Source organism: Panthera uncia, unplaced genomic scaffold (assembly GCF_023721935.1).
Source record: "Panthera uncia isolate 11264 unplaced genomic scaffold, Puncia_PCG_1.0 HiC_scaffold_789, whole genome shotgun sequence".
Taxonomy (NCBI): Eukaryota; Metazoa; Chordata; class Mammalia; order Carnivora; family Felidae; genus Panthera; species Panthera uncia.
In genome coordinates, this window is record NW_026059967.1 from 1 (window position 1) to 27,493 (window position 27,493).

Sequence of the window (27,493 nt, forward strand, 5' to 3'; positions counted from 1 at the left end):
GCCTGTATGTATGTAAGGGGTGGGGTTGGGGCGTGCCTGATGTCCTTAGAGCTCGCTGGCTAGAGGCTTGTGCCTAGAGTGGAAGCTAGAGGTGGAGTGAGCTGGGTCTCTCCAACCTGCTGTTTGCCCTTCCCTCTCCTTCCCAGGTCCTGGACGCTTGGCAGAAGGGCCCATGTCCTCCCAGGGGTTTGGTCAGCAGCCTCGGTAGGGGATCTGCCTGCAACAGTACTGATGTCCTCTCCTGCATCCTGCACCTCCTGAGCAAGGGCACAGTGAGGCGCCATGATGACCGGCCCCAGACGCTGTCATATGCAGTCCCTGTGACTGTGATGGAGCCTCACACCGAGTCCCTGAACCCAGGCTCCTCGGGCCCCAACCCACCCCTCACCTTCCATACCCTGCAGATTCGCTCCCGGGGCGTGCCCTATGCCTCCTGCACAGGCACCCAGAGCTTCTCTACCTTCCGGTAGTCCTGGAGATGGGATCAGGGCTTTCTACAGAAATAAAATGCAGAAGTTTGGTTACATGGCTGGCGTGGTGAATACTAAGGATCTGACAGGGGCAGCAGGGACTTTCCTGGCTAAAAGGGGAAAGGAGCCAGGCTTAACACTGGCTCTGACACTGTCATCCCATGCCAGGAGTCACTATTAGGGTGAGGATGGCAGCCTGGGGAGAAAGGTGGAGGGAGTCAGGTGTGACTTAGCAGCCCCGCTCAGGAGGGGAATTAAGTGAACAGGGATAGACCCCCCCCCCCACCCCTTCTCAGTATGTGGCCAGAAGTGTTTTCACCTGGCAGGTTGGAGACCCGAGTTCCCCTTGCCATGCACTGGATGGCTTGTAACTCGGGCAGACTGTTAAGCACGGCTCCATATTCTTTCATTTGTAGAATTGGACCAGAGTCACTGTGGGTTCTGATGAGCACCAGGTATGGGAGCATTTGACATGCTAATGAGGCCCTCTCTTGGCTCCCACACCCAGCAGTTAGGATAATGCAGGGCATCTTCCCTAGGTAAGGCTGACAAGGTGAAAGTGACATAAAGGACGCTTGTGGCTACTGTAGACACCCAGGAGCCTGAGAGTGTATTCTGTCTCTAAGCTCCAGGATCTGGGCTGGAAGCAGAACTAGAAGGAACTGCAGCTCCCACAAGCTTCTGGTCATGCAGAGCCCGTACGGTCGCCAAAGCCAGACTCCCACTAGTAGCAGCAACAGGCCACAGGCCACTGTCACTGAGGTTTGCTCTGTGCGGCTAGAATGGACTCCCCCGGCCCCACCCACACGAGGAGGGCAGGTCAGGCCAGGGAACCCAGTGCCAGGGGTGGAGCTCTGCGTCCTGGCAGGGGTGATTAAGGGAGTGAGGAAGGAGTGACCCAGGCATCCTGAGTCCAAGGTTATTGCAGCCAAGAGATAAGGGAGAAGGATACAGAAGAAAGGAGGTGAAGAGGAGTGAGGAAGAGTCAGGTGGTAAGAGAGGGCACAGAGGCCAGACAGGGAACTGTGTGCCACCCAGGACTGAGATTTGGAATAGAATCTGTAAGGGAAACAGGCCAGGGCTCAGGAGAGTCAGGATGCCCAGGACAAGACAGCAAAACAGAGGGCAAACAGGGTAGCCACAGAAGGCCCATGATTGCTTTACTTTGCAGTATGGTGGCCCCATGATGCTGTTGGTGGTTCTCAGAGCAGAACCACCTGGTTGGTCCATGTTCTTCTATGAGGCAGAAGACAGGCAACAGGCACTGGGCCCCAGGGCACACTGGGGTTGCTAGTTTGTCACTTGGGTGAACAGTCCTGACTACCCTTCTCTTACCAGGACCAGTAAAGACCTAAGCCTCTTCCCCTGCCCTCAGGACTTTCCATCCCTACAGGGCACACACTTCCTGCGTGACTTGGGACAGAAGTTTGCTACCCTGACCCTTTTGTGAGACCATTCTCATAGCCTCTATTTCTTTATCCCAGATAGCTGGTTTGCACATAAAGGATCACATATTAATTCCACTTACGTGAAATGCTCCAAAACAGGCAAATCTAGAGCCAGAAAGTGGTTTAGTGGCTGCCTAGAGCTGGGGAGACTGGGAAGAAATGGGGAGTGTCTGCTAGAGGATATGGGGTTTCTTTTTGGGGTGTCAAAAATGTTACAAAATTGGGATGGTTACACAACTCCAAATATACTAAAAACCATCACACTGTACAAGTTAAATGGGTGGAGGAAGTCAAGTGTGTAATATCAATTATATCTCAACTCAATATATTCCCAATAAAAATCAAAAAGCAAGTAGACCGACTAACCCATCGCTGAAGCTCAGAGCTCTCCAATGTCTCCTGTGGGCCCTTGATGAAGGGGAAGAGTAGCAGGCTGAAGGCGTGGTGGGGCCAATACAGCCTTGTGATGGACATGCAGGTATGTTCATGACTACCCTTCATCTGAACCCCCCCCCCTTTTTTTTTAATGTTTATTTATTTTTGAGAGAGAGAGAGTGAGCAGGGGAGGGGCATAGAGAGTGGGGAGACAGAAGATCTGAAGCAGGCTCTGCAAGGACAGCAGAGAGCCCAATGCTGCGGGGCTGGAACTCATGAACCATGAGATTGTAACTTGAGCCAAAGTCAGACACTTAACCAAGTGAGCCACCCAGGCACCCCTAAACCCCCTTCTTATGCTTGGAAACCTCACACAAATTGAAGTTGAAGATAAAGCCCACCCCTCACCATATAAAAGACCAGATACTTGCTTTCCCAGCATTCCCCTTGCAGCCATATAACCAAGGTTTAGCTAATCAAATGCCTCTGCCAGGAATTTCTGAACCTAGAGCAAAACAAGAAGGAAAGTGGAATACCACTGGTGGCAACAGGGGCATCTTCACAACACTCTTGTTCCAAGATAGCATTTAGAGTGCTTTTTTAACTGCTCAGACTTAGCTGCCAACCAGATTTTTTTTTTTTTTTTGAGCGTTTCTATTACTTTCTTAGTGTTTTTTGAGCCCAATAGTTCAATAGTCTTTTTCTTTTATCTGTCAGAATCTGTTCTTAGGATTGATCTATGTGGCATCAGGGACCCTGGAGCACTGGATCCCTCTGGGCAAGATAAAATATCCTGGTAGCTTTAGCCCTCAGCTTACAATCACTTGGGGGACAAACACTTTATGCTCATTTCATAGTTCAGTCATCAGAATTACATCTACTCCTCCATTCCAGAAGCATAAAGCATTAGATATCCTAGCTTCTAATTCTACCTCTCTTCCTTTTCCTTATGACTGTTTTTTAGAGGTTAGTCTTTAAAACATAGTAATTTCATGATTTATCACATTAAAAAACAAAAAACAAAAAACTATGCCCAAGGTGGGGCAAGATCAAGAGTTGCATGCTCTACTGACTGAGCCAGCCATCAATTTGTTTCCTGCTTGGAATTAATAGGGCTTTCTGAATCTTACTGCTTATAAATTTCAATTCTAGAAAATTCTCAGCCTCTTTAAAATATTCTCTTCTCTGGATTTCAGATTATATGTATTATACCTTCTTAATCTATCTTCCATGTTTTGTTCTTCCTATGTATTTTAATCCTTTCCTCAGTTTCCATTTCTCTGTATCCCTGTGTTCCATCTTTGTAACTTCAAATCTACTTCCGGTTCATTCTCCTTTTAGATGTGTCTAATCTGTTGCTTAACCATAAAGTTTCTTTCTTTTTTAAATGTTTATTTATTTTGAGAGACAGCAAGATAGGGAGAGTGCACGCTCATGAGAGAGAGAGAGAGAGAAAGAGAGAGAGAGAGAGAGAATCCTAAGCAGGCTCCGCACTGTCAGCATAGAGCCCAATGTGGGGCTCAATCCCACGAACCATGAGAAAGAGAGAGAGAGAGAGAGAGAGAGAGAGAGAGAGAAAGAATCCCAAGTAGGCTCCGCACTGTCAGCATAGAGTCCAACATGGGGCTCCATTCCACGAACCATGAGATCATGACCTGAGCCGAAGTCAAGAGTCAGATGCTTAACCGAGTCACCCAGGTGCCCCATAAAGTTTCTTTCTTTTTTCTTTTTTTTTTTTTTTAAAGATTTTTAAGTAATCTCTACACCCAACGTGGGGCTCAAATTCACAACCCCAAGACCAAGACCAAGGGTTGCACACTCCACCAACTGAGCAAGCCAGGCACCCCAACCTTAAAGTTTCTAACTTCAAATAGTATATTGTTCATTTTTAAAAGCTCTACTTTTTATCAAACCAGTTTGGTCCTTTTAGATATTCTTTTCTTTAGTCATAGTTTCTCTTTAAATATAAGCAAGATATTTTGTTTTGTATTTTATATTTCTAACATCTGTCTTTGCTGGTCTGAGTCTGTTTTCTATTGTCCCTGATGACTCTTGCTCATGGTGATTTCTTTCCTTGTGTGCTTCATATTTTCACTGAAAGCTCACATTCCTTCAGATTTTATCTAAAGGAACTCCTTGAGGCTTGAGTTTCAAGTACAACCCTCCAAGTGAAGATTACATTTGCTTCTGCCAGGTGCCTGGAAGAACTACCAACCTGAGACCACTTCAAACTGAATCATTAATTAGCTTGAGGATTCTCTAGTCCACATGGGAGTAGGAACTGTAGACCCAAACAGTACCGACAACCAGCTGTGCTTGTACATTACTGGGGAAACTTTCTGTCCTCACCTCCTCTCTCCCTCTGTATCCAAAACCAAAACTACGTAGGTGAGCTGTGAGAGTGGTTTACTCTTTTAATGATCGTGTCTTCTTTGAGGTTTAAGTAGGAGGGGTCTCTGGTCTGATTTCCTACTTTATGGGAGCCTTAAGTTTGCTGCCAGCCCCCACAGGTGGCCCACTGAAACAGTAGTTCTAGGCCGCTCGAAAAACCCACCAAAAGGGAATAATAAAAAGAACAACAGGAATGTTTACGATTTGGCTCTTACATAAAGTCCCAGCACTAGGAGCTATCAACAGACTTTACAGCCTTCACTAGCCTCAAGATCACTCACTCACTCACTGGCCCTTTTTCTTCTACACCACGATCACTGGTATAAAGCAAGGATGGGAGAACATGAGGACGTGATGAACCAGATCCAAGCAGAGAAAGTGTGCCAGGACAAAAGGCTGGGCTGCTCTTCTTGTCCAAGAGCCCTCTGGTCACCTTTGAGCCAATCTAGCTCAAGGGCAGCTATGATCCTTGCCCTTGCATGAACAACTAGAAGAGGCCAAGCCCAAGTCTGTCCCCACAGATCCGTTTCTCACTGGGGCAGTGGCAGAGCTGAGAACCGTTCCTCATTACTCTTTGTTCAAAGGGAGATGTCTCCGGTCCTTGCCTGCATTTCGGCGCCTCTTTCGACTCAAGAAGCTCTCTAACTTCTTACTGCGTTTCAACTCCTTGAACTTCTCAGCTAGGACCAACTGGCGCTGCTCAGCTAGAGAACAAAGAGAAAGAAAGCAGGTAAGCAAGGGAGGAGGCACTCCTCTTTTCCTTTCCCCAGGTCTGTACTTCTCAACCTCGATGCTGCGATACATGACTTGGTTGGAATTCACTGGTGTATGCAGCAAGCAGATTTTTTCTACCATTCCCTGCTTTCTCTATTAAACCAACTATGAGCTCCTTCTATGCGCCTGGCCCAGCATATGTAGGGGAGGCGGGAGAGATAAAAGCAACACTCCTTGCCCATAATCTATAATTAGGGGTATAAGAATAGTTACAAATTAACTCCTCCCTACCATTTCTATTTTCCTCCAACTTCCCATGGGATCCAGCCTTCATGACTTCGTTAGGGAGCTCACGGACCCCCAACACAGCATGCTGCCTCTATGGCCACCCAAGCCTGTCCCTGTAACCAGCCTGTGACAGCTGTGCCCCACTTACATTTCTTCAGGAAGTATGGCCGATGGCCCTGCTGGGCCCGAGCCCGCCTCTCCTGCTTCAGGGCCAGGCGCAGCTCCTGCTGCCGCTTGCGTTCCTGCTGTGCCAGTTCTTGCTGCTCCTGAGAAGCAAAGACGAGGTGGGTGAGATGGGTGAGTAGGAGGGACTGTGAACCACCTCCCGCGTGCCCTGAACTGTTCTCCCCGCCCACCTGCGATTCTGACCCACTCACCATTCTCTGGAGCAGCTGCTGCAGTTTTTCGTGCTCCTGCCCTGAACGGTGCTTCTTCAACTGCTTTTTCACAAGCTCCACATTATAAAATGAATATGACGGTTAGCAGTCTGCAAACGTCAACCAAAATGTTGTGCCAAGCATTATACTAAGAGGTTCGCATTTGTTAATGCAGTAACACTAAGAGATATGAATTATTTTATTATCTCTTTATGATTAGAAAAGTGAGAAGTTAAGGAACCTGCCAATGGTCACACAGCTGGTAAACTAATGAGCCAGGATTTGAATAGAAGCACATTTGGGAGAGTTAAATCAATTAAGGAGAAATAAATCTGCCCACCACTATGTTCCCTGTTCCCCTCTGCCCAACTCAATAACCTGGACCCGAGTTTCCCACCCCTGGAATCCCCATGAGCTAGTCTAATGTTCCAAACCTCTTTCTCTTTGGCTCGGATGTCATTCAGGAATTGATACGTTTTGTCAAACACCTCAGGATTATATTCCCCTGACAGATCATCAAAGCGGGGGTCCCGGGCTACCTTTGGAAAGAACAGAGAGACTATAAATGAACTGTTCAATCTCCCCTCACTGAGACAGCCCTTCCTGCCTCTTCCTCACCTTCTTACTGATTGGAACAACTTGACGCAAAAATGGCACCCGAACCTTGGCTGACATTTCCAGAGGCCTACGGAGAAATTAAAAGACATGTCCAGGGTCTCCAGTCCTTTTTGGTTTTTTTTAAAGATTTTATTTTTAGGTAATCTTTATACCCAACATGGGGCTGAAACTCACAACCCCAAGATCAAGAGGGGCACCTGGGTGGCTCAGTCAGTTGAATGTCTGACTTCAGCTCAGGTCATGATCTCACGGTTCATGAGTCTCAGCCCCACATCGGGCTCTCCGCTTCAGCCTAGAGCCTGCCTGGGATCCTCTGTCCCTCTCTCTCTGCCCTTCCCCCAAATGTGAGTGCTCAGTCTCTCTCTCTCAAAAATAAAAACATTAAAAAAAAAAAAAAAAAAGAGGTGCACACTCCACTGGCTGAGCCAGCCAGATGCCCTGGCTCTCCAGTGTTGTTTTTTGTTGTTGTTTGGTTTTTAGTGTTTATTTTTGAGAGAGACAGAGTGCCAGTGGGAGTTGGGCAGAGAGAGAGGGAGACACAGAATCTGAAGCAGGCTCCAGGTTCCAACCTGTCAGCAAAGAGCCTGACGTGGGGCTTGAACTCACAAACTGCAAGATCATGACCTGAGCCAAAGTCAGCCCCTTAACTGAAAGGGCCATCCAGGCGCCCTCCCTGGCTCTCCAGTCTTGATCAAAGGCCTCCCATCTAGGAATGCAGACACCTACTCAAAGTCCCAGGTATTCTCAAATTCCTGGGGCAGGCCTTGCTCCTCACCTGTGCTTATCTGCAACACATGCATTTTGGACAGGTGGTCTAGAACTTGGCTTCTTAGTATTGTTTCCAGCTACCAACTGTTTGTATGTCTTAGTCCCCACTTTGTGCTGCAATTCCAACAGCTCTTCAAATGACATGTCAGATGTGTCTGTGGAAGGAGGGGTGGGGACACAACTCAGCACAACATCTCCCAGTGTTACAGAGACATCATCCCACCCGCATTCCTTAAGTAATTGACCCTTTCCAATATCCCCATCAGGCCAATCACGACAGGCTTTAGGCAGCGCAGGTTGCAAGAGTGCTACACTGACACCTAACTTCCCAACCATTCCCACCACCTGCTAAGGAAGGTATACAAATGTACGGTTGGGGGTAGGCCAAGCCACAGTCCATTCTTTTTCATTTTCTTTTGAATCCTGCCTTCACGGTCTTCCCCACAGGGCATGTCTTCCTTGCTCAGTTACCACTGCCAGTGCTCTCCTTCATACTCTCAGCACCCCTCACCTCAGCCAGTGCTCTAGCCTCCTAACTGGTCTTCCAACCTCCATCTCCTCCCAAAGTTATGCTGGACAGGCTGGACAGGGGCATCTAAAATGCAAAGCTGATCTCATCATTCCTACCCCTTTTCCATATACACATGCTTCAGATCACATCACTTCAGAACTCAAAACTCCCTAATAGCTTCATCTTGATCAGAGTAAAAGCTACAGGCCTTATAGTGGTTTGAAACCCCCCATGTGACCTCACCCCTGGTCTCTAATCTTGAGTCCTATAATCTCTTTCCCACTCCTCTCAACTAGTCTAGCACTTACTGAGCAAGAAGATCTATGATCCTGCCTCAGTTCCTTTGCATTCGATGTTGCCTCTGCTTGGAATCTTTATCCAGATGTATTTACTGTTTCCTCACCTCCTTCAAACGGTTGCTCAAATGTCACCTACTCAGTCAGGCCTTCTGTAACTACCTAAAATTGCAAGCCCTCCCTTGCTTTCTCTCCATAGCCCTTATAATCTTTTTGAAAAACTGAGGTATAATTCACATACCAAAATTCACCCTTAAAAATACACATTCCTCTGCTTTACCTTTTACTGTATTAATTTACTTTTTTTTAGTCATCCTTTCTGAAAGATAAGTTCCATGAGAACACGATTTTTAAGATTTTATTTTTAACTTATCTATACACCCAATGTGAGCTTGAACCCACACCTCCCGGATCAAGAGTCACATGCTCTACTGACTGAGCCTGCCAGTCACCCCAGAACAGGAGTTTTTGACGGCTTTTATTCACTACTGTATCTACAGCATCTAGAATGGCATCTAGAACAGCCCGCACACGATAGATGCTCAACGAAGATTTGCGAAATGTGTTCAATCCTGACCTACTAACCCCCAGCAACCAATGCCTCCCCAGACTGTACTTTTTTACACACGCGTTTTCTCTCTGCGCAAAACTCTCATCCTCCCTTTCAGAAACTGCCCAGGCTGTCCTAACCCAGGAAGCGCCTCCTCACACCCCACTGTCCCATTTTGTCGGCGGCGCTCCCCGCGGTGGCCTCTTACATAGAACTAGGCAGTTTCACGGTCACTGCGCCACCACCTACCCTTCCCCCCGCCCCGCGCTGCCCCTCGGCTCGGCACGAGGCCCTCACCCTTCCGCAGGACCCCGGGCCCCACGCCCTCGCCATCCTCCTCGCCTCTACTGGCCCTGCGGAGAGACCCGAGGGCCGCCGCGATACGAGAACGAACTCTCGGCATTGGCTTGTGGGACGCGCCGGGAGCGAATGGCGCCACTTCCGCCCTCGTGCCTCCCGCCCCGCCTCTTCCGGCTTCTCCGGGAGACGCGTCTGCGCAAGTCGGTGGTGGCTAGGACACTCCGGCCGGATGCACGCACTCGGTATGCCGTCGCCACCTTTTGGTCACATGGCGCTGGACTCCGCGCTGTAGAAAAGCCAGGGCCAGACCTTGGTGGTATTTGGTTTCCTTTTGCTCTTGGCAGAGAAGCCAGAACCTGGCAGAGAAGCACCCTGTCCTTTCGCAAGCTTCTGCCATCCACCCCCATCGTATTCCACAAAAACAGATCACACGTTTGGAGATTTTTAATCCATTTTTATAAAATCTGAGCTGGCTGGGAGCGTCAGGGAACAGCAACAGCTCAGGGAACGGTGGGATTATCTGCTGGTCCTCGCCTCCCCAGGTCAGGGAGAATGAGGGTTTCATGGCAACAGTTGCAACTCCTCTCAGCTCCCAATCAATGCTCTTGACTCAAGCAGGGGGAGGGGGTGGAAACAAGGGTGGGGGAAGCTCCTGAGGCTCAGACACTGCTTGCTTCTCCCTAATCCCCATTCCCTTCACTTCCCAACAGAACCTGGCTGGCCTGGGGCAGAGCAGAGGCCCAGGAGCAGTTGGAAGGAGGTGTATGGGACAGAGCACCAAGGGGAAGGGGCCCTCGGCCCAAGGGGGTAGGGAACTAGCCCTCCCCCCTACAGCTCCCCACTGAGTTCACAGCACAGGAAACACCTCTAGTCCAACAACTCCACGCAGAGGTATACCGAGTCCAGGGACCAAAGGGGCAGGCAGGTGAGGGATGGGGAAGGGCAGTGAAGATAATAGCAGGCTCAGGAAGGGAGGCGGCAGCAACTTTCTCCTACCCATGGGAGGAGACGATGGGGCGACTGATATTGCTGTTGGTGGTCATGGCATTCAGCTCCCACCTGGAAGGCCAACAATGACAGGCAGAAAGGGCAGAAGAGTGGAGCCTCCACCCTCAAGCCCAGAATTGCTCAAACAAAGCTATGAACACACCGGTCCCTTCAACATCCTAAAGCTCAACCACCCACAGCCACCTCTTTTCTTATAGCCTTACTGTTTGACATGATTGTTAACAATCATGGCCCCACCCACCACCAAATCTGGTATCACCCACTCATCCACCTGCCAGCTCATGTAGACTTCCTATCTATGTTTATATATGTGTGCTTGTGCCCAACTCCTGGAAAAAATCATCTGTATACACACCTCAGTAAACTTCCCACCCTACCTTTCCCCCTCTGCTCAGATCCAGCCAGGAATGCCTGTTTTTACTCTCAACTCCCAACCCTTTAAAGGCCTGACTCCCCTCTCCTAGGCTTGTACAGACTTCCCCAGCCCTCCCACCCCATTAAAATTAAATCCCTTTTTTCTCCCTTTCTTTTTGACAATTCTGTCATCCTACAAAGATTTACCAAGTACCCCCTTTATGCCAAGACCCTCGCCACAGTCTACTTGGTATGAAATACTTGCACATGTGTCAATCCTGAGCAAGTCTATGAGCCAATCAGTTCAGCCTTGTATACTTCGTGTCACCAAATACTGAACACCACCACCCCCCTCCCCCAGGCAAGTAAGAGTTAAACTGAACTGATACAGGAGAGGGAAGTGTCCATAATGACCCTGAAGGACACAAGTATACACCAAATAACTTTTGGTGCTTGATTTGGACCTAAGAATGGAATTCAAAGGGAAGTAGCTAGGAAGGACCTCCCTTAACTCTGGAACTAATGTGATCCAAAGATTCCTATACTTTGCAGCTAACTTCAAAGATTTAATTGAACTTTCTCAGCATGTTAAAAACAACCATACAGGCTCGGGTCTCAGGAAGTGATGCTTCTGAGCTTGGTTTGAAACACCGGATTTTTTTTTCTTCATATGATTTACCCAGCTGATAATCCTGTATCTCCTTTGCTCTCACTCTCAAGTACATTACATCTCCAGCAGAACAAAAACTTCTGTCCCCTCTATACTGAGAAACAAGTTCATCTGATCACACACTCTCAACCAATCCCTCCTCTCCAACTACTCACTGTACCTGATGTCATGGGGCAAACACGACTGGTCCAGGTTATACTGAATCACGGCCAGTTTACACAGAGTCTTCAGACTAGGGCCTTTGAAGGAGAAGTCAGAGAGAGGGATACGCTCAGAACCAAGGAAAGGGTCCACTCCTCAATGTCACCACCCAAAGACAGGGACACACATCTGGAAATATGTGTACTTACTAAAGTCCAAAATGTGTAAATCAGAATGATCTATGAGGTCAAATTCATCTCCCAGGCCTTCCTCAGGAGATGGACTATAGGGATCAAAAAAGAGATTAAGGAAGGAGGAAAGACTACCCATGAGACCCTTCTCCTCAAATGCCTCCCATGCAGTCAGATTGGGCCCTTCCCCAGGCCCTCCCACTTTCCTCCTAACCTGGTACCCCCAAAGAGAACAATCTTGTCGCCAACAATACAGCAGCACTGGCGCCGGCGGGGACATGGCCCCTTCCCCTTCGGTTCAATCTTTTTCCAGGTAAAGGACACTGAAGAGAAGTTTATATGGAGGTTTAATACCTGCCCAGTCCAGACATCCTCCCTACCCCCATGCTCACCCTCACCTACTTAGGATTATTTTTCCCCTCCCCCAATTGCTCCTTGTTCTCCCCTTAAAGGCAGTGCTCTGGGGGCGCCTGGGTGGCTCAGTTGGTTAAGCTGAGTCGGTTAATCTGACTTGAGCTCAGGTCATGATCTCTTGGTTTGTGAGTTCTAGCCCCACGTCGGGGTCTGTGCTGACAGCTCAGAGCCTGGAGCCTGCTTCGGATTCTGGGTCTCCCTCTCTCTCTGCCCCTCCCCAGTTCACACTCTGTCTCTCTCTCTCTCTCTCTCAAAAATAAGTAAACATTTAAAAAAAAAAAATTTAAAGGCAGCGCTCTGTACCAGGGTTAAACTTCCAGAGGTCGTGGAAATGCCGGTTCAGCCTTGCATTATAGCCACCAAAGATATACAGCTCCCCATTATAACCAACTGGAAGGAAAGAGAAACGTGAAGAGTGTGAGGGCAACAGGTGGGAAAGGGGACCCCCACAGAGACCGACAGACACTCACAGGCTGAGTGGCTCCGGCGGCCCTCAGGCAGCACTGGAGTGGGTGGACAGTCCAGCCAGGCCTCAGTCCTGGTGTCAAAGACACGGATGCGGTTGCAGTAAATCTCATTGTTGGAATGGAATGGCCCAAAGCGGTCGGCACGGCCCCCAAAGACATACATGTGACTGCCCAGCATTGTAGCTGAGTGAAAGTCCCTCCAGCGTGCAGGGTTGCCCTGGGCAGGAGCAGAGAGACAAAAGAGTGGGAGTCAGCACGGAGGCAAGGAGGGGATCTGCTCTCACTGAGCTTCCTATGATTTCTTCAATTGAAAGTAAGGATCAGGGAAGAAGAAGAAAAGGCAGACCTTTGTACAAATAAGGGTCCATGTCATGGTACTGGTATCCAGCTTGTGAATGTCATTGGAAAAGCAGTCCGCCTGAGTGGGAAGAGAAAGGAAGTGAAGAAAGGAATCAAAGAGGGGATCCGTGGTGACCCTCTGACTCTTGGCCTCTCCCGTCAAAACCCGCAAACAAGCCAAAGCCCCCCATTCCACCACCCTTAATTTCCCTTTCTCTTTCTTATTCTCACCCTAAAGCTCTAGTTTGCTCCCAGACATACCAGCTGCTCGTAGCCCCCGAAAATGTACATGGTTTTGCCCAGGACACAAGCTGAATGTCCATCCCGGGCCCCAGGAACTGTTCCTGACACTCGCGGTGTGGACCACTTGTGAGTATCTGAAAGAGAGGAGAGGCTGGGTCAGTAAGCAACCTCTGACACCACTCCCTCCTAGACTCTAGAATGCCCTCAGCCCACACCTTTCCCAGCCCATTCCCCGGAGGCATCATTTGGCAGAACAGAGCCTCTCTGAGATCCATACTCACTGACGTCAAAGGCATAAAGTACATTGCAGGCTCCTTCGGTGTCATTCCGCCCGCCCCAAAGGAAGACCATGTCATCGATGAGGACGGTCGAGTGTCCATACCGCATGTAGGGTACCACAGGAGCCTGCCCACGGATGGCAGGCCTCACTGGGGGCAGCTTTGTCCAACGCAAGGACACTGTGGGCACAGTTCTGCTCAGCCCTGGAAACCTCCTTCCAGGCTGTTCACCTTTTCCCAAACCAGACATTCATTCCCCCATCCCCTTTGGCCATGGGGACTGCCACCAAACCTCATTCACCTGCCCGTTCCCCTCCCTGACATGGGTACCCAGGGATGGTCCCAGCATTAGCTTACCTGCATTGAAAATGTGCACATCAATCTGCCGCAGTGTTTCATAGTCTTCACCAGAGCAGTAACCCCCGAAGGAGTATACCCGGTGCCCAACAGCCACTGCAGCATGGTTCACCCTGCGGGGCCCGCCCTCCAGGTGCACTGTCCACCGTAACATCCCCTGGGTCACTGGTTACAGCAACATGCCCCCCCCGGCACGGCCTGCTGCCTCTGCTACCTGCACACAAGTTATGGCCATGGGCTCCTCAGGCAAGGTCTTTATCTGGCTCACCAGGACTCTGCCCAGGACCAGCCCTTGCCTCCAAGCGTCACCCTGGTGGCCCTCCCACACCACCTTTCCAAAGCTCAGGTAGAGGTCAGGGAGCTAGCCCTGGTCCTGTGTTCTCCCACAGTGAAGGGCGGGGCGGCTCTGACCTGATTGACAGCTCAGAATTTGCTGATCAAAGGTTCAGCATGGTCATCCCTTACTCATGGAGGCTTCACCGTGTCGCTGGCCTGGCACAAGCTGCAAGCACCGCCTGCCCTTCCCAGGGCAGTGCATTCTCTTGTCTCTCTGGCTCTGCTCCGCTTACTGCCACCTCTCTAAGAATCTGTGCTCTTTAAGGTGGGGAAAGGGATCTCAAAATACTCAGGGCTATTAATAGTGCAGCCAACCCCAATCGGTCCATTGAAAGCTGGCATGGGTGCTTCAAAAGAGAAAAGCTTTTGGCTTTTGGAGTGAAACAGTCCCCCCATCCAGGGCAGGGTGGATAGGGTAGAAATGATCCAGGACAGGGGGCTCCACGGATGGTAAGCCCCTCAAAGGGAGCTCTCGTCAAGCTAAGCTGTTGTCATCAGGGTCATCCAGGGCCCCTCACAGGCACGAGGAGTTCCTTTAACAGCTGTGCCTGGTATACTGCCAAGACTAGGAACTTAAGCCAGAAAGGTATGTGTCTGCTGGGGACTGAGGGGATGAGGGTGGAGAGGAGGAATTTTCCCCTCCTGCTACTTCTCCAACCCCGCTATTGTAATAAAGAACAAGCTGTTTCAGCAGCTCTTCTCCCACTTAGATCCCTGAAAGGGGTATGGGGTAGGGGTGTGTGTTAGAAAAGAGAGAGGAAGGGGCGGGGGGTGGGGGAGCCCTTGGGCAGGACAAGAAATAGACTCAAGCATGACCTGCCAACCTAGTGATAATGGGTACATTTGAAGGCTCTGTCAGACAAATGTTCCTCCAATGGGTATTGCCTTCGTTGGCAGGCACCTGCTGGGTTTGAGTGGATCATCTGCTCCCTGCTCAAGAAGCCCTGGCAGAGCGAAGAACCTGGCAGAACCTCAGGCATAGAGAAAGCAAGTAAGGGAGGCCCCTCATAAGAAAGAGACATGGTTTTCAGCTGGCTTGCCAGCCCCCCTCCCCCTTCAACCTCCCTCAACCCCCCATCCCATGCTTTAAATAGCCAGCCTGCCAAACCTGAAATAGCCCCGGCAGGAAACCACTCTCACTTCATTACTCCTGTTCTCAATCCAAAAGATCTTGGATCTGGACTTGTGGGGACAGATAGGAGGTTGAACAGTTTAAGAATGTGTCTTTTGTCTTCCCTCATAACTTCTACTCCCCCCCCCCCCTTCGGCTATGTCAAGGTAAAGAATTCACAAGGGAAGAGAGAAGCAATTCCATCCAAAAGTGGACAGATTCTTAGCTGCTTCACAATGACAACTCAAACTCATGGAGATAAGCCCCTACTGTCTCAGGGGCCCCATTTATCTCTGGGTCTCCTGGATCATTGGTGCATTCTCAAGCTTCCTGCATACCCTTCATGTACCTACCCCCCTCCCTGGTCTCTTGCAATGTCCACTCCCCATTTCTGGCCCTTCTTGATCTGTGAGCTTTGCAGTTTTCTCCTTTTTCCTTCTCCCACCGCACCAAGCTCCACCCCGACAGCCCTCCATTTTCCCTCTTCCACTAAGGGGAAAAAGGCGAATATTCACTGACCCCTTTCGGCCAGGGATATTCCTCCCTGCCTATGACGCTATCCCTGTCTTCTTCCAGTCATCCCAACACTCCCCTCCCCCACAATGCCAGACCCTCCCCTCCTTTTTTTACATTATCCTCAGCTTCCCCGTTCTCCTCATAGCCCGGTCTTCCTTCCAATTCCCTTCAGTGCCTCTGCCAGCCACCAGGTCCCCCCCACTCATTTCCTCACCATCCTCCCCCAGTCCTTCTTTCCCCATTAACACTCTCCTTTCCCATCATCCCCCTAGTTCCCTCCCCACCCCCACCTCATCACTCTCAGGCCCCTCCCCCACGACGCCAGCTCCAGGTATGGGCGACCCCAGCCCCTCCAATTTTCCTTGTTCTTCAACCCATCCCGGGCTACCTGCCAGGCCGGGCCGGGGCGGGGCCGCGGATCCTCGCGCTGCCTGCAGTCTAGAACCCGTTGCGCGCCAACCGACGGCTAGCTCCCCAACGAGATAAACACAGCCAGACTCGGTCCTTCCGGCGGGCAGCCGTGTGCGCACGTGCAGTCAGAGCTAAGTGCCCGAAGCCTACCGGGACTTGTAGTCCACGGGTTTCTAGAGGGACGTGAGGGGCTGAGGAGTGGCCAGGAGCCGAGGGAGGTTGTGCGCCTGTGCATATATGTGTCAAAAAAAAACCCCCAAAAAACCCTGGGCATCACTGGGTAATGTAGTCCTTTGTTGTCAGAGCAGGAGATGGCGGAGGCGGGGCAAGAGGCGTACGGCTTGTCTCTCGTTCGCGTCAATCATGAGCACGGGGAGGGGCTGGAGGACCAGGCGCCTCGGTACGTCCTGCTCCGCCGGAAGTGGAGGTGCGGGTTCAGCCGCGGGCTCTGAGCGGGTGAGGCGCGCGGAAACACCGGCGCCGAGAATCGGTGGGGGCGGGTGGCGGACGCCGCTGCTGGGGCCATTTGAGGGGAGCCCCTGGGGCCTGAAGGGCATTTGTCAGGCGGTACAGAGGGGAGCCCTTTGGAGAGGGAAGAAGGGGGCGGGTACGCCCTGTCTAGGGGAGCTCGTTTGGGGATCCGGAGTTCCCAAGTAGGGGAGTAGGGGCGGGCGGGCGGGGTTCCGGACGGAGTGTCTTTTAGGAGGTGGTATGGTCTCGGGTTGGGCTGTTATTTAAGAATTGGCAGAGCAAGTCCGGTGGGCCTCGGTTCAAGATACGAGTCGGTTTAAATGGTGGAGTGCCCAGGAGAGGATGGGATGCAGGAAGCTTGGAAGCGGTTAAATGGTTTGCGGACGCAGGAGACCACAAGGAACTGGATGAGTGGCTATAGGTGGACCTGATTTCATCCGATCACTACCCTCCTGCCCTCCCTGTTCTTGCAGCCCCTGCCCGGATGGCAGCAGTAGTTCTAGGGAGAGACACCATGGGCCCCGAGCGTATCTTCCCCAATCAGACTGAGGAATTAGGGCCGCACCAGGGCCCTACGGAAGGCACTGGGGATTGGAGCAGCGAGGAGCCTGAGGAAGAGCCGGAGGAAACGGGGGCAGGCCCAGCTGGCTACTCCTACCAACCCCTGAACCAAGATCCTGAACCAGAGGAGGTGGAGCTGACACCGGTGGGGGATGGAGAAGATGCAGTTGCTGATATTCAGGATCGGATCCAGGTATGGTGGAGGCGGCACTGTTCTGGCCAGGTGAAGCTGGGATTCCTGAAGTGCTGGACCTGAACTGTCTTCTCTCTGGCTCTTTAGGCCCTGGGGCTTCATTTGCCAGACCCGCCATTAGAGAGCGAGGATGAAGAGGAGGAAGGAGCCACAGGATTGAGCAACCACAGCTCTATTCCCATGGACCCGGGTAAAGGGAGCATGCTTTCATTTTGGAATAATGTTGGAGGAAAGGGACTGGTCAGAACCAGTAAAGAAAGGGAAGCCATAGAGGAACACCCCGTTCCTAAAACAACAGTTTGTCATCTAAGATTTTACAGACTTCAGAATCCAGGTGAAAGTCTATTGTGTTAGACTTGGGTTGTAGGTGGGCTTGCCTGGAAATAACAAGATGGATTTGGCCTCCCTGCTAGCCCAAGGGTTATGGGTTAATTCAAAGAATGGGGAATGGAGCTGGTCCCATCGTTTCTGTTCTCCTGTTTTTTGTGATTTCAGAACATGTGGAGTTGGTGAAAAGGACAATGGCTGGAGTAAGCCTGCCTGCGCCAGGGGTTCCTGCCTGGGCTCGGGAGATATCAGATGCCCAGTGGGAAGATGTGGTACAGAAGGCCCTCCAAGCCCGGCAGGGGACGACCCCAGCCTGGAAGTGACTACCCTGAGAGCTGCCTTATCTCCCTGCATTCCAGGCCAGAACCAGCATAGGACTGAACACATCCCTGGTTGTAATGTCCATCTTCATATTCTCCATCTCCCTTTCCATATCAAGGCAAATCAGACTTCTTCTCAGAGACCCACTTTATTCAGTTCTGTACATATGGGGACATTGGCCCAAGCCCAACCCATCTTAGCATGTATCACTGTGGAGAATAAAGCACCCTATGTACACAGCCAAAAGCTGCACTGCCTGTGCCCCTGGAACCTGGGTCTGGCCCTCTTCAGCCCCTTGCCCCTTCAGGGTGTCTGAAAGGGACAAGTGGGGGCCTGCCCAGCATCAGCACAAAGGAAATAAATAGGTGTCGGGGGAGCCATGCTTAGGGCACTGCTCCCTGCTTCCTCCTAGCTTTGGGAACCAACAACATAGGAAAGCAGTCAGCCCCAGGGTGGTCCCTTCCATGTCTGTGATCCCAGGGCTGCTGCTCACCAAACAGAGGGCACAGGGTAGGGTGATTGTTCACCCCCTTCTCTTGGTCCATCTGGGCCCTATATTCCATCACCTATGGTCCATAGCGTATGCTTTTCTCCTTTTGACCTCCCATGTTGTCTTGGTCAGGCAGGGGATAAGAGAAAATAATTCAACCCCATCAGCCTGCACACTGCTGGGGCTGGGGGCCTAATTGTGCCTGTTGGGGGTTGGCTCCCTTCCAGCTACTCACTCCAGGGGCCAATGGGGCTTGACATAACTTTGGTGAGAATAATCTCCTGCTGCTCCCTATATGCTTCTGCAGGGGAGGGAGAGAAGGAAAGACACCTGGAGTTGAAATGAGGATTAAGGGAAGGGGAGAGGAGCATATGTATTCCTGTGTGTATTTCTCAGAGCAGCCTCAGGTAGCTGTGGGGTTAGGAGAGGAGGGGGACAGGCATCCCCAAGTTGTCTGGGCACTGAGGATCTCAGTGCTCAGCCTGTCTGTACTAGCCACAGGGAGGCATGAACACATTTTGGGAAGAAGAGGGACCACTCTGGGGGGGGGGTCCCCTGCTTCAAGTGCCACATCCCCTCCCTAGAGTAGCTAGAGAGGCACTGCCTTGCCCCAAGTCAGCCAGTGGGGAGCAGAGGGTGGAGGGCTAGGGCAGCGTCCCAGGGCTGAGTGGGCTGTGTCCCTGTGGTAGGACGGTGAGGGGGTCAGAGAGCCTCCTGGCTGGCAGTTAGGAATTCTTCCGCCCGCTTGTGTGCCTCCAGCGCCTTGATGGTATACACGTCCTGGGGCAGCTCGGACTTCCGCCGAAGCAGTACCTTCTCCTTCTTGATGTCCTTTAGCATCTACGTGTAGGTACAGAGAAGGCGAGGAATGGTAACCGATTCCCAATAAAGTTTATGGCTTCCTCCCCTTATTCCTCGGATCTGCCGCTCCTGTCTCCTCTCCCTTTCAGAGCTTTTATTTGTGCTCCCCATTCCCTCTATGCCTTCCCACCTGCACAGCCTCTGTCTCCACCGTCCTCTTCAGAAGTTGGATGTCCTCTGCCGTGGGGGTCTCTGTCTCCATCGAGTACACAGGAGGCAGTGGTGGAGGAGCTCGGAACATGGGATACTGAGAAGGAGAGGAGGCACGGGCAGGTGGTGAGAGCCGCTTCAGAAGTCTGTGGCTTTGACTTTTGAAAGTCTGTGGCTTTGACTTTTGAAAGAATCTTTCAAGATTAAAAGATAATCTTGAAACAAACCCTCCCCCAGGCCAAACTGGGCCCCTCAGGTCGGGGCAGCGGCAGGAAAAGCTCACCTGGGGATTGAGTCGGGCCAGCTCCTCGATCTTTTGCCACATCTCTTCTCTTTCCTTCATTCGGAACCGGCCCCTGAGGGAGCAAAGATGGGATAGGCAGTGGGCTTGAAAGAGAAGCAGAGGGAACCTAGGGTGAAGATGGAAGCCCCCAAGTCGAGAGATACTCACTTCTGTTTCTCTGCCTTGTACTGTTGTGTGCAGTCATCAAACAGCTTCTGATTCATCTCCATAAACAGCTTTAGGGCATTGTAGATCAGTCCATGGATTGTCCTGTCACCGGGAAGAAGGATCAGGTACAGGAGGCCTTACTTATACTAAGGGCAGTGCCAGGACCCCAATTTGCTCTCTCCCAGGAGGGGTCTCTGCTAAGAGCTTTCATAGACCCCTGCAGTGTAAGCCTATCGCTCTAGCCAAATCACGTGACTTGAGATTGGCATTTCAGGTTCTTTATAGGCCTTGGTCTGTTTGTCCCTCCTTTGCCTCACCCCGTGCTCTAAGACCTACCTTCTTCACGCTACTTCTATGCCCTGGCCTATCCTAATGGCCTCCCAGCAGCTTAATGGACAGCACCTGCACCACAGTGCACTTGCTGTTGGCCGGAAAGTCTCTTTACGACAGTGGGATTCAGCACATGCTAAAAAAGATCACATCAGCTTCTCACAGCGCAGAATGAAGTCTCCAAAGCTCCAGACTATCTCTGACGGGGAGAAGATAGGATACAAGCCACACTCTGCTGTAGGTATTGCAGACATCTCTCACATCGCTGTCTTCTCCCTGGTCAGTTCCTCAAGGGCCTGTCAGTGTGCAGTGGGCACTAGCCCCTGTGCTCAGTGACCCGATGAGACCGCTGGCTCTTCAGTTCTTCCACCCCCTCACAGGTTCCCAAACCAGAGCCCCACCACCCAGCCCTACCCCAGCCGCCTACTTGTTCCAGTGGCTCTTGGAGTTCCTGTAGAGTGCAGGGAACATGATGGGGAGGACTCGGGCAGCATTGTCACTGATCAGGCTCATGATGTACTCATTGTTCCAGTAATAGAGAGCACGCTCTGCCACCTGGTGGGGACAGGTGGGACTCAGCAGGGGTATGGTTCACTCTGCTGAAAACCCTCCTCAGTTTCTAGGAGGCCTGGGGACGGGATATGCTGGTCTGAGCCTCACCTGGAAATGAGGGCTGGAGACACACTTGGCAAGCTGGCGGAAGAGTGGTTCCATCACTTTGCTGAACTCTGAAGGTTCAATGACATCTAGAATCTCCTCTAGCTCATTCAGGAACATGACCTCCTTGGGGCTGTGGGTTTTGGGCCAGAACTTGAGGAGTCCTACAATCACCTGTGAGAAGAGGAGGACACGGGGATAAAATTCTCACTCAACACCTGCCTGCTTTCACAGGAAGCCTTCCTGGCCTCTCTCCCCATCCTGATTGGCACAGCTCGGGTGGCCTCCGCTAACTGGCCTGATTCTGTTTCCTATATATAGGTTTTACTTTTCCTTCCGAGAGGAATCCATGTCACCTGTTGGGCCACATCCCTCCTGAGCACCTGCTTATGGCATTATTCAATAGGCAGACTGGGAAGTTTAATTGACAGGAAGAGGTGTCCTGGGGCTGGGAAGGGGAATTACCGGCTCTGTGAGACTGCTCTCCTTCTCCAGGAACTGTACCACACAGTAAGCCAGCTGCAAAAGGTTGAGGTAGAAAGGAGGTGAGGTGTAGGGTCCAGGTCTCAGAGGGATCAGGGACAGAAGCAAGAGCCCAGAATGGAAGAAGAGGTGTAAAGAGGAATTATCCCACCCACTCCCTCTGCCACCCCCATCCCAGATGGAATATCTTCCCCTCCCTCTCTATTCTCTGCTGCCAGTGTCAGGGATCATCAGGAGGAAGGCAGCTCACCTGCGGGTGGTAGACACTCAGGGACTTGACCTTGTGAAGGGGAAGCAGGACACGGATGAGGAACATCTTGTGCTCTTCCTTAAGGGGCAAGGCAAAGCCGTTGATGATGCTAGGAGTTATAGGAGGTTTGTTAGGACCAAAGGGCCATCCAAGCTCAGTGCTCCCGTCCCTCCAACCTTCTGCAGGCACGTGTGCCCCCACCCCACCGCTTACCTGCCGAGGATCTCTAAGAGCTCAGCAATCCCGTTGTGATGTTCTGTCTCATAGATGAACCTGAGGGAGGAAAGAAAGGCTCTCGTGACAATCCCCAATGTTTCTCCAGCACTCTGCAGAGTCCCCCTACCTCCCTTCTCCCATCCCAACTTAGCAGGGCTTGCTATGCTCCTAAGCTGGCTCCCGGCCTCACCTGTAGAAGATGTGGTTGATCTGCCTACGGATATAAGCCCGGAGCCCCAAAAACTTGCCATAGATGCGATGCAAGATGGTCTTGAGGAAGTCCCGCTCTCGAGGATCCTCACTGTCAAACAGGTCCAGGAGCTGGGAGCAGGTGGGAGGAAAAGGTGGTGAATGAGGCAGGAGCCTAGGAAGGTCAGGGCTGGGGTGACATGGATTCCTAGCCAGGGGACACCCAGAGGTTCTCTGGATTGGGGTGGGGGGGTATGGGGGCAAGTCTCTGGAGAGCAGAGTGATTCCTTTACATAGCTTTCCCCAGTGTGATGTCTGGGTATGCGTGTCTGCATGCCCCACTGATGGGGAAGAGGTAACTCTTGCTAATTTCCTTCAATTATGCTAGGAGCTTGTTAAGAGCAGAGGGATTTGCTTATCCCTCCCCCACCACCAGTCCTTTGCACCAGACACAGTTGAAAGCCCATATATTCAACAGATGGAGAAAGGGTGGGGACCTCACTGAGGAGCTGTGGGACTAGAGTTCATGGGCTGGAAGGAGGAAAGGACAGGAACTTCAGGGACTCACAGCAAGGACAAACTTCTGGTCGATATACTTCTTGGCTATGTTTGGCTGGAAATCAGGAGACTCGAGGAAACGTAAGAAAAACTCATACACGAGCTGTCGGGAGCAATGAGCATCCACTTAGGGGGTATTCCCCAAGGACTGAGACATACCCCCTTGCTGTCTCAGAGTGCCCCATTCCCTGAAGCCAGGGCCAGCATGCCCCCTCACTGTGGTACCTGGAGATGTGGCCAGGCAGCTTCCAGGGTGGGCTCATCCTCTTCTGGGTCAAACTCGGCCCCGGTGGGGTTCGATGAAGGTGGCAGCGTCCGGAAGAGGTTCACTGAAAACTGAGGGGGAGGACCCAGGTGAGAGCTCCGTGCAGGCTTCTCCACAGCCCCCGTCCCTGCCTGCTTTCCCCTTTTCCCTGTGCCCACCATGGTGACAGCCTCGGGGTAAATGGCCTCAGTGACAACATCACGGCTATGGGTGATGTATTCCACCATTTCGTTGAGTCCTGCCCGCTTCACCTCCTTGAATTTGAGGTCACTGAGTGGATCTGATACAAAGTCAAAGAGGACACAGCACTGGCGCAGCTTCTGGATAAAAAGCTCCTCCCGCTCCTGGGTTGGCGAATCTGCAGGGGGAGGCAACAGTCAGTCTCTCCTCCCTAGCCCTTCACTGCCATGCGCTACTTGCCTTACAGGGCCTTCCCCTACCCCATCCTGCTGCCACCCTGCTCCCCTGGCACCCCAGCCCTGGTGGACCTCCCTCTCACATTGTCTAGAACTTCCATCCCCCTCAAATACTCCCAAACCTCTATACAGCCAATGCCCAGTGACCCCCTAGGCCTGGTGCACCAGCCCCCATGACCTTTTCCAAGTACCTTTCAGGGCAGGAAGCTTCTGTAACTCCCGGTTCTTGCTGAGATTGAAGCGGGAGGAGCTTTGCCGTCGCTCCTTCTTGACAATCTGGGGCCCTCCAGAGTACTTGATTTTGCTGAGCTGCGTTGGGGGCGGTGTGCTGTTGCTGGGACGCTTGTTGGACGATGGGGGCTGGGGCTGCGGCTGCGGCTGGGGCTGGGGCTGGGGCTGGGGCTGGGCCTAGTCAAATAAGTGATTTGTTGAAGTCCGCTCCCCAAGGTACAGCTCCCACCCTGGGCCGCGGCCCATCCCGCAGTCCATCCATGCCTGCACAGGCCTGGGCAGCCAAGCAGCCATCTCCTACCCTGGAGCAGCTCCAGTCAGGGTCAGAGATGACTAAGGTTTATTATCCCCAGAAGGGGGTGGTCAAGAAGCCGTGTCTCCCAAAATGGTGCCCACTGCCTGTGCATCGAGAGCCTTCAAAATGTTTGTTCTAGTTCACGAACAGGCAAATCTAATTGATGGATTGATGGTGATGGATGTCAGAAAAGTGGCTATCTTGCCAGGGCTGGCAGGGGTGTGGGATTGATTGAGAAGGGATCTGAAGAATCTTCTGAGTAATGGAAATGTTCTATATCTTGACTGGATCTGGCAGGTGGTTCGAAGCATAAACATATGTAAAAATTCATTAAGCAGAAAAAAAAATTCATTAGGTAGCATACTTGAGATTATCGTACTTTCCCACTTCACTGAATGCATCACATTCTTGGTCAAAAGTTAAAAGAGGGGCGCCTGGGTGGCTCAGTACGTTAAGCATCCAACTCTTGATTTCCAATCAGGTCATGATCTCACAGTCATGAGATGGAGTCCCTGCACCAGGATCTGCTCTGAACGTGGAGCCTGCTTGGGATTCTCCATACTACATATAAAAGGCTTTGTGCACACTTTATATATAATATATACATATATATGTATATATACGTATAAATATATATATAGGGCTTTGTGCCCTATTTATAACAGCAAATAAATAAATAAATAAATAATCAATCAATCATGGAGTTAAAATTATGTTCATGAAAACTATGTACTACATGCAATCATACACAGTTCGACTGTAGAAAATATTTACGCAGCCATAGTAATTTACCCAAAATTGGTGAGAAGTACTTTGGGAGGATGGGAAAGGTCTATATTGGATATAAGATGCTAAGACCTTACTTTTCCATAGTAGGAAGTCAACAGATTATATCTAATGCTCAAAAATGAAAGAATTTTAGAGGCGCCTGGGTGGCTCAGTCGGTTGAGTGTCCGACTCGGGCTCAGGTCATGATCTCATGGTTCACGAGTTTGAGCCCCACGTTGGGCTCTGTGCTGACAGCTCGGAGCCTGGAGCGTGCTTCGGATTCTGTGTCTCCCTCTCTCTCTCTGCCCCTCCCCAGTTTGCACTCTGTCTCTCCCTCTCTCAAAAATAAATAAACATTAAAAAAAAATTTTTTTGACAAAAGAATTTTTTAAAAAGCAGCAAAAGACTCTTAATTGGGGCGCCTGGGTGGCTCTGTTGGTTAAGTGTCTGACTTCAGCTCAGGTCATGATCTCGTGTTCATGGGTTCCAGCCCCGCATCAGCCTCTAAGCAGACAGTTCAAAACCTAAAGCCTGCCTCGGATTCTGTGTCTCCCTCTCTCTCTGCCTTTTCCCTGTTTGTGCTCTCTCTCTAAAGTAAATAAATTAACATTAAAAAGAAAAAAGACTTGGGGCGCCTGGGTGGCTCAGTCGGTTGAGTGTCTGACTTCAGCTCAGGTCATGATCTCAGAGTTCGAGCCCCGCATTGGGCTCTGGTGCTGACAGCTCGGGAGCCTGAAGCCTGCTTCGGGTTCTGTGTCTCCCTCTCCCTCTGCCCCTAACCCACTCACATTCTGTCTCTGTCTCTCTCAAAAATAAGTAAACATTAAAAAAATTAAAAAAAAAAAAAAAAAGACTCTTATTTGGAAGCACAGAAGTCAATTTCCAAGGAAAGGTGGGTTGAAAGCGGTCACCACAAAGCAACAGAATAGGGGGCTAGGTGGGAGCTGCTCCTTTCATTACAAGGCCAAGGGTACTTACTGTCTGACTTTCTGAACAACGTACATGTTGTCATGTTGATAAATTTCAAAATAAAACAAAGCCTAAAACTATGTAATGACAGAAAATTGCTTCCTATGCAAAGTTAAATAAGGATAACACAAAACTGTACATGCAAAATGAGCTCACCCACATGACAACACGTGCACAGAACCCAAAGCTCAGTGAAGAGAAGGAAAAAACAACAGCAAGCCACCACTGTTTTTATGACTGTCTCCCATTGTAGCAGAATGACAGATGACTTTTCTCTACTTTTCTCGATTTTCTACAAGCTGACACATTTATATAATGGGAGAAACACAGCTAATTTTTTTAAAGCTATCTCTTTACTCCATCCCAGACACGGGTGTTGGAGCCCCACGAAGGTCACTGTCAGAAGTATACACACAGGTGTTTGCAACGCTGTCCACCCACAGGTACTGTCAGGTAACCACCTGCCGGTAGAGGGGAGAAGCTGGGCCGCAGGACAACCCTTGCCCCCAGAGACTGCCGCAGGATCAGAGGACTGAGGCCATGTCCAGATGGGTACCCACACCACAGGAGACTGGGTGGCTCAGTGGGTTAAGTGGCTAACTTCAGCTCAGGTCATGATCTCACAGTTCGTGAGTTTAAGCCCCACATCGGGCTCTGTGCTGATGGCACAGAGTCTGTTTGGGATTCTCTCCCTTCCTCTCTGCTCCTCCCCGGCTTGTGCTCTCTCTCTCTCTCTCTCTCTCAAAATAATTAAATTAAAAAAAGAAAAAAAGAATGGGAGAATACGAAATCATCTGGGATGGGGGAAGGGAGGAAGACAGAAATGTTATGCTTTGTAGGCTCTGAATTTTTTATAGAAACAACTATGTCAAGCTTGTGACCTATCTGGGGATCAGAGGAGAGGAGAGACACGCTGCATCCAGCCTGGGGCTGGCCTGTGGGTCCAGTGTAGCTCATTACCTTCTTGGCCATCTGGCCCTCTCCCCCACCTGAAATGATCACCCCAGACACTAACCTAAGGGAGCACAAGGAAATGGGGCAAGATTAGCCGCCACACACCTCTCCTGCCATAACCAGCACTCAGCCGGTGTGATTCTGGTTAGACTGTACAAGATGCCCTGGGGTCTCTCTTCCTGCACATGGCAGATGGCTCATACCTTGGTGAGGGATAGGAGAGAGAGGCAGAAGGGTGGGGAACCAGACCCACCCCTGCCCTGTGCCTTCATTTCCCGGTTGCAGGAAAAACCAAATCCTTATCTGTGGAGCTTGGTGGTCACGAGCACAGACTCACACTAGACTGCCTCGGTTTGACTACTGCTCTGCCATTTATTAGCCAAGTAACCTCCAGAAAGTCAACTAGTCTGTCTACCTCCATTTCCTCATCTGTAAAGTGGGGATGACAATAGTACCTAGCTCATAAGGTTGTAATAACGATTTAAGTGAATGTTATATAGCTCACAGAAGTGCTTTGTAAGAAGTGCCTTCTACTGTTATCACGATTATTTCCCATCCCTAGACTTTAAAAATGCAACCTGGAAATTCCTGAAATTAGCATGCCTCAAATGTCCCCATGGGTCCATTATCTTCCTTGGTCTAAAACGGGGGAACCCAAGAAAGCATTTCATCTTTCAAGATCCAGTTTAAGCCCCACCCTCTTCTTTGTCTGTTTTACTGGCTCTGTGATCATCCCCAGTGATGCCTCTTGGCTCGGTGTGTTCACATGTCCAACTAGATAGCAAGTCCCCTGAAAGCCAGGACCCTGGTTTGTACCGTTCTGGGTCCCCTCAAGCACTGGCACCTAACAGGCATTCAATGAAGGTTTGATCGGTTGATTGACAGGGGGCCAGACCTTTCCTGTCCCAAGCCCGGAACCATCAGAACAGAGCACTGTATGATGTCAGGAGCACAGTAGGAGGGAGAAACATTAGTTGTACTAGGGCAAGGGGCTCAGTGGCAGCTAACGAACAAAACTCTGAGGAAGAGCATGTCCTTCTCCATCGTCCCAGATAAGAAAGACACTTTGCACCTCCACAAACCGCACACTGAGGGGAAGTCTAGGGAAAGAGGCATTCACCCCAGAAGGAGAGAAGCCAGGCCTC

General features: G+C 50.9%; 3 protein-coding genes across 12 annotated transcripts; 1 reads left to right on the forward strand and 2 right to left on the reverse strand.

Moving 5' to 3' along the window:
• Window positions 1–4,150: 4,150 nt before the first annotated feature.
• Window positions 4,151–16,164, reverse strand: KLHDC3 (kelch domain containing 3). Of its 7 annotated transcripts, XM_049624431.1 has the most exons (15): window positions 15,013–15,794; window positions 13,569–13,782; window positions 13,215–13,391; window positions 12,952–13,067; window positions 12,698–12,769; window positions 12,355–12,568; window positions 12,188–12,274; window positions 11,685–11,793; window positions 11,489–11,562; window positions 7,457–7,604; window positions 6,682–6,748; window positions 6,498–6,602; window positions 6,064–6,138; window positions 5,835–5,952; window positions 4,151–5,388 (listed from the first exon to the last, which is right to left on the reverse strand). In XM_049624431.1, exons 2-15 carry the CDS (start codon window positions 13,720–13,722, stop codon window positions 5,252–5,254), a joined length of 1,653 nt encoding a protein of 550 aa, XP_049480388.1. In that variant the 5' UTR covers window positions 13,723–13,782; window positions 15,013–15,794; the 3' UTR covers window positions 4,151–5,251. The 7 variants fall into 7 exon arrangements, with proteins under 7 accessions (XP_049480388.1, XP_049480386.1, XP_049480382.1 ...); XM_049624429.1 differs by lacking the exons at window positions 4,151–5,388; window positions 5,835–5,952; window positions 6,064–6,138; ... (1 more) ...; window positions 6,682–6,748; window positions 7,457–7,604 and adding exons at window positions 9,546–10,165; window positions 11,299–11,377; window positions 15,920–16,164 and having other exon boundaries at window positions 15,013–15,081; XM_049624425.1 differs by lacking the exons at window positions 4,151–5,388; window positions 5,835–5,952; window positions 6,064–6,138; ... (1 more) ...; window positions 6,682–6,748; window positions 7,457–7,604 and adding exons at window positions 9,546–10,165; window positions 11,299–11,377; window positions 15,920–16,164 and having other exon boundaries at window positions 15,013–15,086.
• A 116-nt stretch (window positions 16,165–16,280) lies between these two features.
• Window positions 16,281–18,061, forward strand: LOC125918431 (male-enhanced antigen 1). Of its 4 annotated transcripts, none has more exons than XM_049624432.1 (4): window positions 16,281–16,369; window positions 16,887–17,167; window positions 17,255–17,357; window positions 17,663–18,061. In XM_049624432.1, exons 1-4 carry the CDS (start codon window positions 16,306–16,308, stop codon window positions 17,815–17,817), a joined length of 603 nt encoding a protein of 200 aa, XP_049480389.1. In that variant the 5' UTR covers window positions 16,281–16,305; the 3' UTR covers window positions 17,818–18,061. The 4 variants fall into 4 exon arrangements, with proteins under 4 accessions (XP_049480389.1, XP_049480391.1, XP_049480390.1 ...); XM_049624434.1 differs by having other exon boundaries at window positions 16,320–16,398; XM_049624433.1 differs by lacking the exon at window positions 16,281–16,369 and adding an exon at window positions 16,405–16,509.
• A 98-nt stretch (window positions 18,062–18,159) lies between these two features.
• LOC125918432 (serine/threonine-protein phosphatase 2A 56 kDa regulatory subunit delta isoform) lies at window positions 18,160–26,366 on the reverse strand. The gene is made up of 15 exons (XM_049624436.1): window positions 26,355–26,366; window positions 23,323–23,539; window positions 22,874–23,073; window positions 22,676–22,786; window positions 22,461–22,553; window positions 21,894–22,024; window positions 21,701–21,760; window positions 21,488–21,596; window positions 21,220–21,273; window positions 20,758–20,928; window positions 20,525–20,652; window positions 19,768–19,869; window positions 19,600–19,672; window positions 19,297–19,413; window positions 18,160–19,145 (listed from the first exon to the last, which is right to left on the reverse strand). The coding sequence occupies exons 1-15, from the start codon at window positions 26,364–26,366 to the stop codon at window positions 19,008–19,010; spliced, it is 1,716 nt and encodes a 571-aa protein (XP_049480393.1). The 3' UTR covers window positions 18,160–19,007.
• Window positions 26,367–27,493: the final 1,127 nt, after the last annotated feature.